The 14131-nt window shown below is 50.5% G+C and overlaps 1 pseudogene and 1 gene segment (V, D, J or C); one reads left to right on the forward strand and one right to left on the reverse strand.

Annotated features, from left to right (window-relative positions):
• Window positions 1-219: 219 nt before the first annotated feature.
• LOC112632434 lies at window positions 220-5858 on the reverse strand. The segment is given in 3 exon segments: window positions 220-270; window positions 5062-5387; window positions 5791-5858. Coding segments are annotated over 3 exon segments (423 nt in total).
• A 6117-nt stretch (window positions 5859-11975) lies between these two features.
• On the forward strand, window positions 11976-12935 carry LOC112632435 (annotated as a pseudogene).
• The last annotated feature ends 1196 nt before the right edge of the window (window positions 12936-14131 follow it).

Consider the following 14131-nt stretch of genomic DNA (forward strand, 5'->3'; position numbering starts at 1 on the left):
GCATGACCTTGTCTTAACCACTTACTGCCCTATTTCCAAATAATGGCGCATGCTGAGCTACACAGGGAGGGGGATTAGGACTTCAACATGGGAGTTTTGGAGGGACACAATTCAGCTCACAACAGGTACCCTTGCTGCGCCCCCACCGCACCCCTTCCATGCCAGCTCCATGGCGCTGTGGACCATCTCTCCCAGTGCAGCCTGAGTAGCAGAGGATGCTCAGCAAGAACGGACCTTGGGGAGCGGTGAAGAGTTGTCCACAGGTCTGGACTGTGGGTCCAAGAAACAGCAGCCAAAGGGAGCAAACAGTAGCAAAGCTCACATCTGCAACTCATGTACCGACCGGGAGGTGAGGGAGAGAGATCACAGTGGCAGCCCCAGGGCTTGGAGCACAGACTGGTATGTGTCTGGGGCTGGCTAGAAAGGTGGGTGGAGCTACAGAGGAGGTGGGCCTGGTCAGGAGGAGAGGACCACTCAGGAGCCAGGCAGGGCTGCTCAGGCTAGGCTGTCTGGCAAGGATGGTGATTCCTTATGTCCTGGAGCCCTTTACAGTTTACACACTCTCAGTTGGACAATTTCTGTTGGTGTTCAACCCCTGGATGGGCAGGAGTTGTCGTTTGCTTTGGCGACATGTTCCAAATTTGTATAAGTGGATCCTCAACTGCAGTCCAGGGCTCACCCATTTGGCTTCCTAGATCCCCTTATCTAAAGGGATGGAACTCCACAGCCCCGTCTTCCCGTGAGTCCTGGTCCTGCTGCTGTCCCTCGTGTTGCTATCTCCTTTTTCCTCGAATTTCATTTTCGAAAATTCCCATTGCACAGCCCAGTGGCTGGAGTTTTGGTGAAATTTCTTTGGAGTCTTGTGTTGTGCTTTAAAAATCGATGTAGATTTTTGAATTCTGTTCTATTTTTCCGAATTTGTGCTAATGTAAATGTATTATTTGAAGTGACTTGGCTTTGATCCTGGAGGGAGATGGAGCAAGTCGATCCTGGGGCTTGCTGTAGGCCTGCCCACTCCATGCATGTGGGTTCCTGGAATTTTTGACTTGTGCTTTCAGTTCTTTTACTTTTTTTTTTGGACAGTGTCTTGCTCTGTCGCTCAGGCTGGAGTGCAGTGGCATGATCTTGGCTCATTGCAATTTTTGCCTCCTGGGTTCAAGCAGTTCTCTTGTCTCAGCCTCCCGAGTAGCTGGTACTATAGATGCTCACCACCACACTTGGCTAATTTCTGTATTTTTAGTAGAGATGGGGTTTCACCATTTTGGCCAGGCTGGTCTTCAACTCCTGACCTCAAGTGATCCACCTGCTTCGACCTCCCAGAGTGCTGGTATTACAGGCTTGAGCCACCGCGCCCAGCCTCTCCCTATATTTGGTCTGGCTGGATACCCTCATGGGTAGTGTCCTTCCCAGCTGCTAGATCCAGGCTCCTGGCCCTCCTTCTCCCCAGTGGCACTCTGAGACCAGCCTCATCCATCTCACCTGTCCTGGCTACCAGGGCAGGGTCAGACATGCCTTCTGGAAAGTGCTCTATCTGATGCCTCATCTTCATTCTTGAACAGAGTGTACCCCCGGTTCCCATTCTTCACAACTGAGATATTTGGGGCTGGACCCCTGGGGTGCTCCTGTCTCTGTCTTGGGGGAGTTGTGAGCTATTCTATTCCTTAAGCTGTTCTATTCCTCCATTTCTTCAAGCCTCTAAGACCTTGCCAAAGGGGCCAAGAAAGTATCTCCAACTTAGACCTCTTCTTCTCCCAGCTGAGGAAAAGGCAGAGAAGTGGAGGATGCTTACCCTGCCCTTGCCCCTGCCATTTCTCCCCAGCTTATGGTCTGTTTTAAGGTAGGTGGCAGGACTCAACTCCAGAGGCAGGGCTTGGACACCGGACCAGATTGAGGATTAACAAAAACAGGGCAAGAGTAGAAACAGCTTTCAATCAGACACTCCCACCAGTCACCAGTGTGCCGTGTCAGTCTACCCTTGCCATGGCAACACCCAGGAGTTACTGCCGCTTTCCATGGCAATGACCCAATGACCTAAAAGTTACTTCCCCTTCCCTAGAAATTTCTACATAAACCACCCCTTAATCTGCACGCAATTAAAAGTGGATATACTTATGACCGCAAAACTGCCCTGAGCTACTACTCTATGCCTAGCTCTGCTCTGTGGGGACAGTCATGGGGCTGTAACGCAGCTCTTCAATAAAGCCATTTTCTTCTACCTTTGGATTGCCCTTGAATTCTTTCCTGAGCAAAGCCAAGAACCCTTATGGGCTAAGTGCCGCTTTCAGGCTCACCTGCACTGTATCAGTGTTACCTCCTCCATAAGTCTCAAAGAGCCGGTGCTTCAGTGTCTAAGGACTTGGGTTCAAATCTTTCCTCCACTTATTAGGTGTGGGATCTTGTGGTAGCCTTATAACTGTTGTGAACCTCAGTTTCCTTATTTGTAAAATAGGGATATTCAACTCCAGTTGAAAGAGTTAAGTGGGATAACGAATAATAATATGGTTTGGCTCTGTGTCCCCACCCAAATCTCATCTCGAATTGTAATCCCCACGTGTTGGAGGTGGGACCTGGTGGGACGTGATTAAATTATGGGAGAGGACTTTGCCCTTGCTGTTCTCGTGATGGTGAGTTCTCGTGAGATCTGATATTTGAAAGTGTGGTGCTTTCCTCTTCTCTTTATCTTTCTCTCCTGCTCTGCCATGGTAAGATGTGCCTTGTTTCCCCTTCACCTTCTGCCATGGTTGCAAGTTTCTTGAGGCTTCCCAGCCATGTGGAACTGTGAGTCAGTCTTAGGCAGTTCTTTATGGCAGTGAGATAGCAGTCTAATACAGATGGTAAAGCACGCACCACAGTGCCTGGCACACAGCAGGCACCCAGTCAATGGGCATTGTCCTCCTCGTCTCCCTTCCACCTCATTTTGTCTGTTTTCCCCCTGTTGCACCTGCTGTTCTTTCTGGGGGAGGTCCTCAGTTCCCTTTCTGCATCATCTGCCTGCCCTCTCTGAGCTCCTCCTAGTGGAGGCCCATGTGCAGGGTAGGGTAAGGGGCCAGCGGTGGCCTGTGCTGCAAATGAGGAACCTGGGTCCAACAGGGGTGGCTCTGCCAGGGCTGCCCTGGAGACTGGGCTTTCTCCAAATCTTAGCTCACCTGGATCAGAGCCACACTTGCAGAGGTGCATGGTGACAGGTATGTGACCAGGACCATATTTTAAATTAGATCTGACTGACTTTGTCAGGTTGGTGTCTGAGATGTGAGTCTTCTCAGCCTCGCTCATGTCTCATGGGGGACCTACCCTCCCTCCCACTATATTTTCCTATAGCCATACGCATGTGGCCACTCACACCAAAATCTTCTGCCTGTTTGTAACCTGTCTCATAAAAATATTAATTTGCTTATTTGTTATCTTACACGATTCTCTTTCCTCTTTGGAGCTAAGACCGATATCTGCTTTTCTTGTACATCTTTTCTTGGCTCCTTGCACATTGCTGAGCTTAGGATGGATCCTCAAAATACTGTGTTGTCTTTTCAGTCTACAAAAGCAACAGCAGCTAACATTGTCATAGTTTGCCAAACAAGCTCTGTGATTTTATTTAATCTTCTCACCTGCCATAAGAGTTAGCTATCGTGGGCTGGGNAAGCCTAAACTATACATAATCATGGCTATGTTTACCAATTGATTAAAGAAATTTAAATATTGGATGCAACTAATGTCTGAATATTTATTAAATTAATTATCTCCTTAAGTAGATTAATAAAGATTTCAGCTACAAAAGTATTGATGTCCATGGAAATCACAAATGCTGGATGTCAATGAGGACGAAGGAATGGACTCAGTTTAACTCTTCCCTGTGGAGCCATTTTGGAAGCTCCCATCCTATAGGGAGACCATCCACTTTTGGGGAGATTCCAGGACAGGGCCTCAGCGATGCGTGACAGGGGAATTTTGAGGGAGCACTGAGCCTGTCCCTCAAAATCTCCCCAGTTCACTGACCTGAGGTGTTGAGGAAAAGAGGAGGAGCAAAAATAAGAAAAACATGGCCAGGTGCAGTGGCTCACGTGTATATTCCCAGCACTTTTGGAGGCCGAGGTGGGTGGATCACTTGAGATCAGGAGGTCAAGACCACCCTGGCCAACATGGTGAAAACCTGTCTCTACTACATACACAAAAGTTAGCCAGGCGAGGTGGTGGGCACCTGTAATCCCAGCTACTCAGGAGGCTGAGGCAGGGAGAATTGCTTCGACCTGAGAGGCTGAGGTTTTAGTGAGCCGAGATTGTGCCACTTCATACATCATGGGTCTGAGAAATGCCTCATCCGTTATTTTGGGGCCAAGAGCAGAAAGGCTCTGCTGCAGGTGCAGGCAGGGGTGTGAGTGTCCTGCTATTGGGACTGAGAAACTAGCAGACTCTGCCATAATAGAGGAACTGGACATAGGAACTGAAATCTTGTGCTTAAGGCAAAGCTTCAGAGGAGAATCCTACTGTAGACCCATGGGATTTAGCAACAAGTCTATGTCATGTGCAGTAGCGAGTTATTTCTCTTTTGTAAACAACCTCTGAGAAGCTACTGGGCTTCTCAGCAGTGCCAGGTGGGTCACAAGGAATAGGAGATCTGGGCAGACTTCACAGTGTCCCCTCCTCTGGTTTGCTCTGTTGGGAATCACAGGCTGCCACACAGCCTCAGGCCCAGGACCTCAGCAGGGCTGGGCAGCAGTTCTGGGGCCTGATCCAGACAGTTGATCTCAGGAGTTGCCCTGTCCCAACCATATGAGCATCCAGGGGCAGGACAGTGGACAGAAGTTGCCTCTGTCTGTGTTTCCACCCAGGCCCTCATTCTCTAACTCACACAACAGCCCCAAGTCACCAGATGATTCTGGTCCTTCCAGGCCATGTCTCTGCCTGATGTATGCTCTGTAGAGACTCCTGGAGGGGGCTGGAGGGAAGGACAGCCTGCAAGGCTCAGATCCAGGTGAACTGGGCCAGATTCACTCATGGGTTTATCCACAGGCCTCCTGGGGCTGGAGCAAGAGGGTGACAGAGGCTGGGAGGGTGTTTTGGTCTCACTTCCCCATCTGCCTGTGTCACTGTGGGATGATCACTACTACTGTCCCACACCTGACAGTAATAGTCAGCCTCATCCCCGGCCTCGACCCCGCTGATGGTCAGGGTGGCGGTGTTCCCTGAGTTGGAGCCAGAGAATCGCTCAGGGATCCCTGAGGGCCGTTCGCTATCAGCATAGATGACCAGCACAGGGGCCTGCGCTGGCTTCTGCTGGTACCACTGCACACTTTTACTTCCAATGTTGTCTCCCCCACAGGTGATCCTGGCCATCTGTCCTGGGGACACTGACACCGAGGGTGGCTGAGTCAACTCATAGGAGACCACAGAGCCTGCAAAGGAAAAGAAAGAAAAAAAGTAGAGGTTAACTTGCAGGTAAAAGACCCTTTTTATGAAATCCCTGCCCTCCTGATGGCGACAAGTTCCAGAGAGTCTGTGAACCCTCAGGGTATTCCCGGCAATTAGCCCCAGTCCCAGTGGCCCATGGACTTTCCTGTTGCGTGGAGCCTTTGAACTGAAAACCCACTATTCTCTCCTGGCAGGTGTAGCCGCTCTGGCTCTCACAAGCTCTTGAGCAGAGTGTGGGGGGAGTTCAGCCCCAACAGCCCCCACCCTGCAGCAGGGTCATGAGCATCCTGCCCACCACAGGCAGGGCCCCGCTGAGCTCAGAGTCAGGGCCACGCTGGACCCAGAGTCCTGGAGTTGGGCAGGTTGGTGAGACTCTGGGGGCAGCACCTGTGCAGTAAGCGAGGAGGCAGAGGAGGAGAAGAGTCCCGGCCATGGCTGAGGCACCGCCAAGGCTGCTTCCCAAGGCCAGGCTGGGCAGGTTCCTCTCAGGCCTCTCTTATACCTTTGCTGAAGAGAACAGCCTGTGATGCAAATCAGCAGAGTCAGGGGCTGCTGCTGGAGGAGATCTGTGGTTTCCAGTGAAGGGCTCAACCCAAAGGGAAACAGAGAGAGGAGGGATGGCCCCTGCTTACCCACCCCCTCAGCCCGTGCGATTTTCCTTCACCCACTGGTCTCATGGTCTGGGCTCACATCTTTACCCAGATTGTGCCCAGCCTTGCTGCTTCGCTGGGTTGGTCACGGAAAAGCTCAGAGCTGAGTTTCTCTTCATTCTCTAGGGGATACAAAGTTCTTCCTATAGGATAGTGCTTGGCCTTGTTCAAGGGGATGCCAGAGTCACAGTGGTGATGGGGGAATTACCTGGAGCCCAGAGTTCCCTCCTCCCTTCCATCCTGGCTCAGGAGGGAGGTGGTTAGCTTTTGTCTGTGTCTCTAGAAATATCCTGGTCATAAATATGTTATGCCAGATGTGAGATGTCTGGTATTGGCCTAAATCCATTTTGGAGACACATTCCAGAGCTCAAGGCAGGGACCCTGTTCATTCCCACTCTACAGGGGCCAGCAGAAGCCTTGGACAGGTCCGGGCCTCACCGCAGGGCACAGCTCCTCAGTGCTAGGGGAGAATGAAATTGCTTGGTTGCCAAGTGCACACGGAGTGTTGCAAGATCCATGGGATGTGATAAGTTTCTACCTTGACAGTGAGTTCTAGTGCCAGGTCATAGGTGCTGTGCCTCAGTATCACCAGCGTGCTGTCAGGACCAGGGACAGATCAGGAGGTGAAGGAGGTGTTGGCTTCATGAGAAAACGAGAAGGGACTGCAAACTCCAAGACCCTGGAAGTGAGTGTTTATTATAATGAAGTTGTCTTCAGTTGCTGGGAAAATGTATCAATGGATAAACACTGAAATCAAGGAAAGGTTAATGAGCAAGTATTTTGTGCCTCATAAGGAAATCAAGAGCTGTAATTTGGGGGGTTCACCAGGACAGACTGGGAACAGTGGACATGGAGGAGTGGCCAGGGAAGGAGAAGTCCCTATATCTGCAGGACAGGAGCTCCCAGAGCAAAGGGCAGAGAGGTGGGATATGTTTGACTACAGAATGGGATGGCATATGTGACCGTGAGATGGGGGCCGGGCTATGGGAAGAGGCAAAGTGCCTGAATCTGTGTCAGAAAAATAGGCACCATCTCCAAGAGTCAGATCTGAGAACCAGGAATTCAGAAGAATTTAAACATCAGTGCCCGGGACAAGTACTCTAAGAAAAGAAGAACCTCTTTCCCTCCAGGTCTCAGGTCACGGTCACGGACCCTCCCTGCATGGCAGCATTTCCCTGATGCCCAGGCTCACCCCATCCCCAGGAGTTTCTGCCAGGTTGCTCTCTGCTGCCCCCTGGTGGCCTCTCTACGCTTGCTGCTGGAGGCTCAGGGGCCTCCTGGGTCCAGGTGTAGATTCAGAATCTGCTGCTCAGTTCCCTGATTCCTTCATTCATGGATTGCTGACCTCAGGGAAGAAATTCCTCTTCTCTATGTGGCCCGTTCCTGCCTCAGGAACTGGCACAAGGCGCTCAGATTCCTGATGGAAATACAAACACATGTGGAGGAGGAGGTGACAGGGCCCTCCAGACTCCTGGATTTCCTCAGTGTCCCCTGGCTGGGATCCAGACAGCATGAAACTTGAAGGGGCACAAACTTGAAAACAAAAAGAAGACCAGAAAGCCCTCCTGTTCAGGATTGAAGATAGGAAAGGAAATTATTTGACTCAAAGTGAAGGTTGAGTCCCCTGTACAAGCAGGTGGTTGACACCTGTGTTCTCATCTCTTTTATACCAGCGCCTGTCCCTGGGTTCACACCAATGTCACAGGGATGGAGACGGGGCTTCCAGCACCAGGTCACTCCACAGCCCCTGTAACCTGAAGGGGTGCAGACCAGCACTGTTCATTCACAATATGTTGTGAACCTCATGGGAAACCGAGTGTCTAGTTGTCGCATTAGAAATACAAAGAGAAGGCCGGGCGCGGTGGCTCAAGCCTGTAATCCCAGCACTTTGGGAGGCCGAGACGGGCGGATCACGAGGTCTGGAGATCGAGACCATCCTGGCTATCACGGTGAAACCCCGTCTCTACTAAAAAATACAAAAAAACTAGCCGGGCGAGGTGGCGGGCGCCTGTAGTCCCAGCTACTCGGGAGGCTGAGGCAGGAGAATGGCGGGAACCCGGGAGGCGGAGCTTGCAGTGAGCTGAGATCCAGCCACAGCACTCCAGTCTGGGCGACAGAGCGAGACTCCGTCTCCAAAAAAAAAAAAAAAAAAGAAATACAAAGAGAAGAAGAAAATGAGTTAAATAATATACTTTATTTACCTAGCATATCAAAAATAGTATCGCTTTCATATGTAATCTAAGTACAATTATTTAGGAGACATTTTCTNGAGACTCCGTCTCAAAAAAAAAAAAAAAAAAAGAAATACAAAGAGAAGAAGAAAATGAGTTAAATAATATACTTTATTTACCTAGCATATCAAAAATAGTATCGCTTTCATATGTAATCTAAGTACAATTATTTAGGAGACATTTTCTATACTTTGCATGGCTACTGTTACTATGTTCTGAAGCATTTGTGGAGATTGTGTGGCTGATGGAGATGTGAATGGGTTTCCTGTTGACAAGCGTGGGCTGTGGTGGCTTTTTAAGTGTCAGCTTTGATAGCCTGAAGGAGGGGTGGAAAGAATGATTTTTTTGCCCAGGGTGTGGAGGGTGGAGGTGGGCAGTGTCCATCCTGCAGCTCACCCTGTGGGTGCATCTGTGGTCCCTGCATGGGGTGAGGCTGCTCCTGCTGTCCCGGGTTTCCCTGCGGGGGGATCTGTCTCCAACTCTCCCTCAGAACCCAGAGCACCTGGTGACTCAGGCTCCCTTTGCATTCCGTACAAATGCAGGAAACACTCAGATCTCATTCGGCATGTGGATACTCACAATGCTAATTTAGGAATAAATGGGTGCTTTCCAGTGTACAGTGGCCTCCTGAGGTCCTGCATGGCCCATGTTGGGGATGGTTGGTGATCTTAATTTGGGTTCCCTGGAAGCAGACTCTGAGACGGGGAACTGCATGCACAGAGGATGTGAAAGGAGGTGAGGGAGGCAACACCGGGCAGGAGACCCCGACCCTCATTGAGGCCTCAGTCTTTCCCACAGGGGGCTATGGAGCTAGGAGGAATTTCAGGTCCTTCTATATTGAGGCAGAGTCTTGAGATCTTGGCCTCAGGCAGTCATGAAACCTAACCTCACTGAGGAAGAGCATAAACCTGGAGGAGGCAATTTTCTGCTCTGAGTGGCACTTCCCAGTGAAGGCACATCTCTCAGCTGCCACAAGCTCCCAAAAGTGCTGGGTGGGTGAGAACAGAAAAAAGAATCTGGGCAGATCCCACAGTGTCCAGTCCACTGGATTTTCTGTAGAGAATGACATGAGCCTGAGCTGGGCAGTTCTGGGGACTGATCCAGGATATTCAGGCCAAGGACTGGCTTGTCATGACCTGTGGAAATCCAGAGACCAGCTGAGGGATGTCCACCTCGGTCTGATGATTCAACCAGACCCCATTTCCCTAAGTCACAGCTGAGTCCCCAAACCCCAATACATCCTGGTCAGCTAAGTTCTAAATCCACTCTTGATGCCCCCTCTTCAAAGTCTGCCTGGAGGGCTAGAGGGACTCAGATCCGAGGGTCTCAGATCCACGTGAATGGGGCCAGCCCTGCTCATGAATTTGTCCACAGTCTTCCTGGCTTGAGGACATGTCCCATCTTGGTCATTTCCTCTAAATGATGGATTGTGTCATTAGGACACTTGTCACCTATTTCAGTGAGAACAGTTGAGTCATGTAAGGAACCGCTCACCCATGTGGAGTCATCAGGACATCTGGTCTCATTTCACCCATGGTACTGATCCTTCTAGGCCATCCCCTTCCCCACAGTGGACCAGCCATTGCCATCCTCATCTCTGCCATTGTTTATTTATTTTCCCTTCAATATTTTATGTAAAATGGTAAAAAGCACCAGGGTTCTCTATCTAGTGTGGTTTTCTGGTGCCTTTTACAAGTTTACATGAAATATTGATGGGAAATCCAACTGTAAGCCCCATGGTCTCTGTGAGAATCCCAGGGACACAGTCTTTGCTCAGGGTGTGGGCTCCGTAGGGTGGTGGTCCCTGATCCCTGCAATGAGATATATCCTGTCAATGAGCCAAAGACCACCCGGTGGCCAGAGCTGTGGCCTGAGGCAGGTGAGAATCCCCTCCCCTGTGGAGATCATCTCCTCAAGGAGGCTGGGGATGTCCTATCCAGGAACCAGGGTCCTGAGTGCGCCACCCCACCCACCTGAGACTCCCTGAGCACAGGAGCCGCCCCCTGAGTCAGAGTCGGCCTGGAGCTGGAAGGAAAGGCAGAGGGAGAAGGGACAGGGGAGCCTGTGGAAGCGCCCAGGACTGAGGACTCAGCTTCTCAGAATGTTGCTGAACAGAGAGGGACAAGACCCTGAGAGGGGCAGGAGGCTCAGGCAGCAATACTAGATGAAGGGCTCAGGCCCTGGAAACCCTTTTTCCTCACACCATGCCCTCCTCCTAGAGCACCTTGACCTCAGGGCATCTCCCAGGGAATCCCAGCCCTTTAGGAGCTGCCCAGGCTGCCACCAGGGCCCAGGCACCTCCAGCTGCATTTCCCAGGTGAGGCCCTCACTGTTCCCCGTCTCCTGTCATTTCAGTGACGCCGCGTGAATGCAGCACTCAGGACGGGTTTATTGCAGCCCGAGGGGATAGGATGCACTTTACTGGGCTTCCAGACCCAGGACTGATCCTCAAACACCTGTTGAGCCTTCAGGGCAGGCCTCCCTATTAGACTCCTCCTGGGCAGCCCCAGACTAACTTCTGGTTGCAGCTCTGCTGCCCCCTGCTGGTGAAGAAGACGGAACCCAGGAGCTTCCCTCCTCCAGGTGACCACAAAACACCTGACACCTGGGAGGCTGAAAACTATGGAGTCCAGCGTCAGTCTGTGCCATATGTGAACCCTTCTGGCTCAGCACAGAGAGGTGGTATATATGGTTGCAGGGAGGTGGGGCGGGTGCATTTCTGGTAACTGAGTCTCAGGTTGAAATGTTTTTTTCTGTTCCATGGTTTTTGATCACAGAATACAGAGTGCAGGATAAACTGTAGCTCTTCTGGGAAAAACCTTAGTCCAGTGAAATGCGGTTCTCCCCACATGTACTCCTGCTTCCCATGTATCCTGAACAGAAGACTGATTTTCCCACTCCAATAAGAACAGCTGCACTGTAACTGGAGCACCTGATGTTTCTGTCACTAAACCTCAGTTGTGTACTTGAACGATCATAACCGTCATTGTCATGGTATTTTTTCTATGGATCGTAAGAACAGGAAGATTAAGGTAGAAAATTATGACCATAAGTAGGTGGGACCTTTCCGTGTTCAACCCACAAACGAGAAACGCTATAGCATTCCCTACAACTGTGGTTTAATCAGCATGGTTTGTTTTTCCTTATAAACTTAAATATTTATCAAAAGTTAACATTTCAGTGATTAAAATCGATAGTTTTCTTCCATAAGATTTCGATCATTTTTACATGTTTGATGTGAAACTGTGCTTCTTATTGCTAGAAGGCCTTTTCTTCCCTATAGGAATAATCAAAATGACTTTTAATCCACATTAGGCCCCTGTTGGATCGCAGGCCCCAAGTGGATTCCTAGGCCCCAGGTGCACATCAGGCGCAGGTGTACAAGCAGGCCCTGGGTGGACTTACCTGTGTACAGGTAAGGAGCTGACCTGGGGGGAGGGTGAGCAGTAAGCAGCCCAGGCGATTCCTAGTAGGTCTTATGGAAGGAAGGAGCCAAGGATACGGAACCTTAAAGAAGTGAGTTCACTTCCTTGGTGACAGACCTCATTGGAACTTAGAACTCTGGTAACCAGGCACCCACATCCTAGGGACAGCCCCACAGCCTGCTCCCTTGGTGGGAGACGCTCAGGAGAGCAAGATGTTCTCATGCTGCATCCCCACATCTCGAGGTTCGTGCTTCAGGAGGGCCCAGATGGAGAACCTTTCCCACGATGCTGATGCAGGCTCATCCCTCACCCAGGTGCCTCTGGCTGAAGGCTCCCCCAGGTACCACAGGGCAGCCCAGAGCAGACCCCACCCAGGGCAGGCCTCATCTGTGATCCCACTGGGGCCATATCTGGGCATTGTTCTTGTCCAACCGGAGCCTCTGCTCTTCCTCGAGGCACAGGCACACGGTGAGGTGGCCTATAGTCTCAGAGACTTTGCGGCGGGGGGCAGGGGGCGCGGTGTTTTCCCTATAGACTCAGAGACGTGGCAGGACTAGTGTTTTTGGAATGCAGTTCCTTAAATTCAGCGAGGTTGATTCTGTGTGTGGAAATTCCAGTGGAAAGTGACTGACATTGGTGACTCTCTCTTCTTTTTCAACTCCTGCTCAATGTACAGCAATACAGGACCTTCCAGCACCATCTGATGAGCCAGTGCCAGCACTAGGGGAAGAACCCCCATCAGGGACAGAACTGGAGCTAGTGGCAGCTTCAGAGCCCTCCTGCCCCTGCCCTGGTGTTGCCCAGCACTAGCCCATTAAGCAGCTGCCTGACTTCATGGCACCTGCTGTAGCTATAGTCCTCAGCCCTGGAGCTGAAAGTATGGCTGGAGCAAGAGGTAGAAGAGAGGAGGGGGCCAGCATGGCCCCAGCCAGGATCTCCCACGCTGCTGTAAGTCCTGGGCACAGTGGGAGACATGGAGGCATAGACCGGGTATGTGGCCTGAGCTCCTCTGCCTCACTGGAGAGAGGCTTCTCTCATTTGGCAGAGCTGCAGCCCAGCAGCTGGAGCGCCTGCTGCTGCTGGGATTGTTTGCATGAGGCGCTGGAGGGCAGGAAAAGAAGCCTGCCAGGAGGGGTTCCAGCAGCTCCTCCTGCTCCCAGAAGCGGCTTCTTCCTCCAGGCATGACAGTCTGTGCTCAGCTGGGCATCTGTGATGTTTCCCCTTGAGGCGCTGCCCAGGACCCACTCTACTTGACAGGTGGGTACGGGTTAGGAGGCCAGGGGCATCTCCAAAGGGTATAGAAACTGAAGCTTCGAAACTCAGCACTTGTGCCCCAAAGTCACCATGCCATGCCGCCACTTGCCCAGAATTTATTCATAGTGTTAAATTAAAATTTCTACAATGACATTTGAATAAATTTTGACTTTTTGAAACTTCATGTCTTCTTTAACTCCCTGATGTTGTCAGATGGTGTTTTTGAGGTTATCCTGAAATCTCTGATAGTTGTGTCACTTTGCTGTGGTTGTTTATGCGATGGAATTACCATCTAATCAACTGTTATTGGAAACTTTTCAGGCACCGCTTTTAGGAGACCTTGACCTACTTTAGCTTGTTTTTACTCTCTGGTTTATTGTGGAAAGAGGGATCACATAGGTCCATTCCTCCAGCAGATCAATCGCCTCTTGCCATCAAAGATTTGGCATCAGTGATTCCAGAAATTATGTGTACAAGTTGTTATGTTGGTACTTTAGCCAATTTCTGGGTGCCAACATAGAATGTCATAGACTAGGTAGCAGGGAAACAAATTTATTTCTCATGGTTCTGAAGATGGTAAGAACCAAGGTCAAATGGTCAGCAAGTTTCATGTCTGTTGAGGGCTTGCTTCCCGGTTCATAGGCTGTCATCTTTATACCGTGTCATCACATGACCAAAGGGATGAGGGAGCTCTCAGCAGTCCCTTTGATAGGAACACTGTTCGGATTCATAGTCTCAGCTTTCATGACCTAATCACCTTCCAAGGCCCCACCTCCAAATCCCATCACATAGGGAATTAGATTTTAACACATGAATCTGAGGGGACCGTAAGATTTTGTCTATAGCATCAGGTCACCCCGAGTCCTTTGCACTCACAGGAAATCTCTAATCTTCTACAAGTATTTGCAGATCCTCTCTGGGTTTAGAGAAATCTTTAATTGCAGCTCTTGATTCCACTGGGTCCAAGCTTAAATTCTACATTTGCCCGCATAACTTGTTCATGGGACAGAGGGAACTTTAGTGACAACTGACCATTTGGAGCTTTAGGAGAATTGATGGAGGAGGGCTTGGATGTGGATGAAGACAAGCGGAGGAAGGAGAGGATGATCGTGCAGATGGAGAGAGAGCAGAAAGTGAAAGGGGAAAGGACCTCTGGATAACAAGAGGG

The sequence above is a fragment of the Theropithecus gelada genome, chromosome 10 (genome assembly GCF_003255815.1).
Source record: "Theropithecus gelada isolate Dixy chromosome 10, Tgel_1.0, whole genome shotgun sequence".
Taxonomy (NCBI): Eukaryota; Metazoa; Chordata; class Mammalia; order Primates; family Cercopithecidae; genus Theropithecus; species Theropithecus gelada.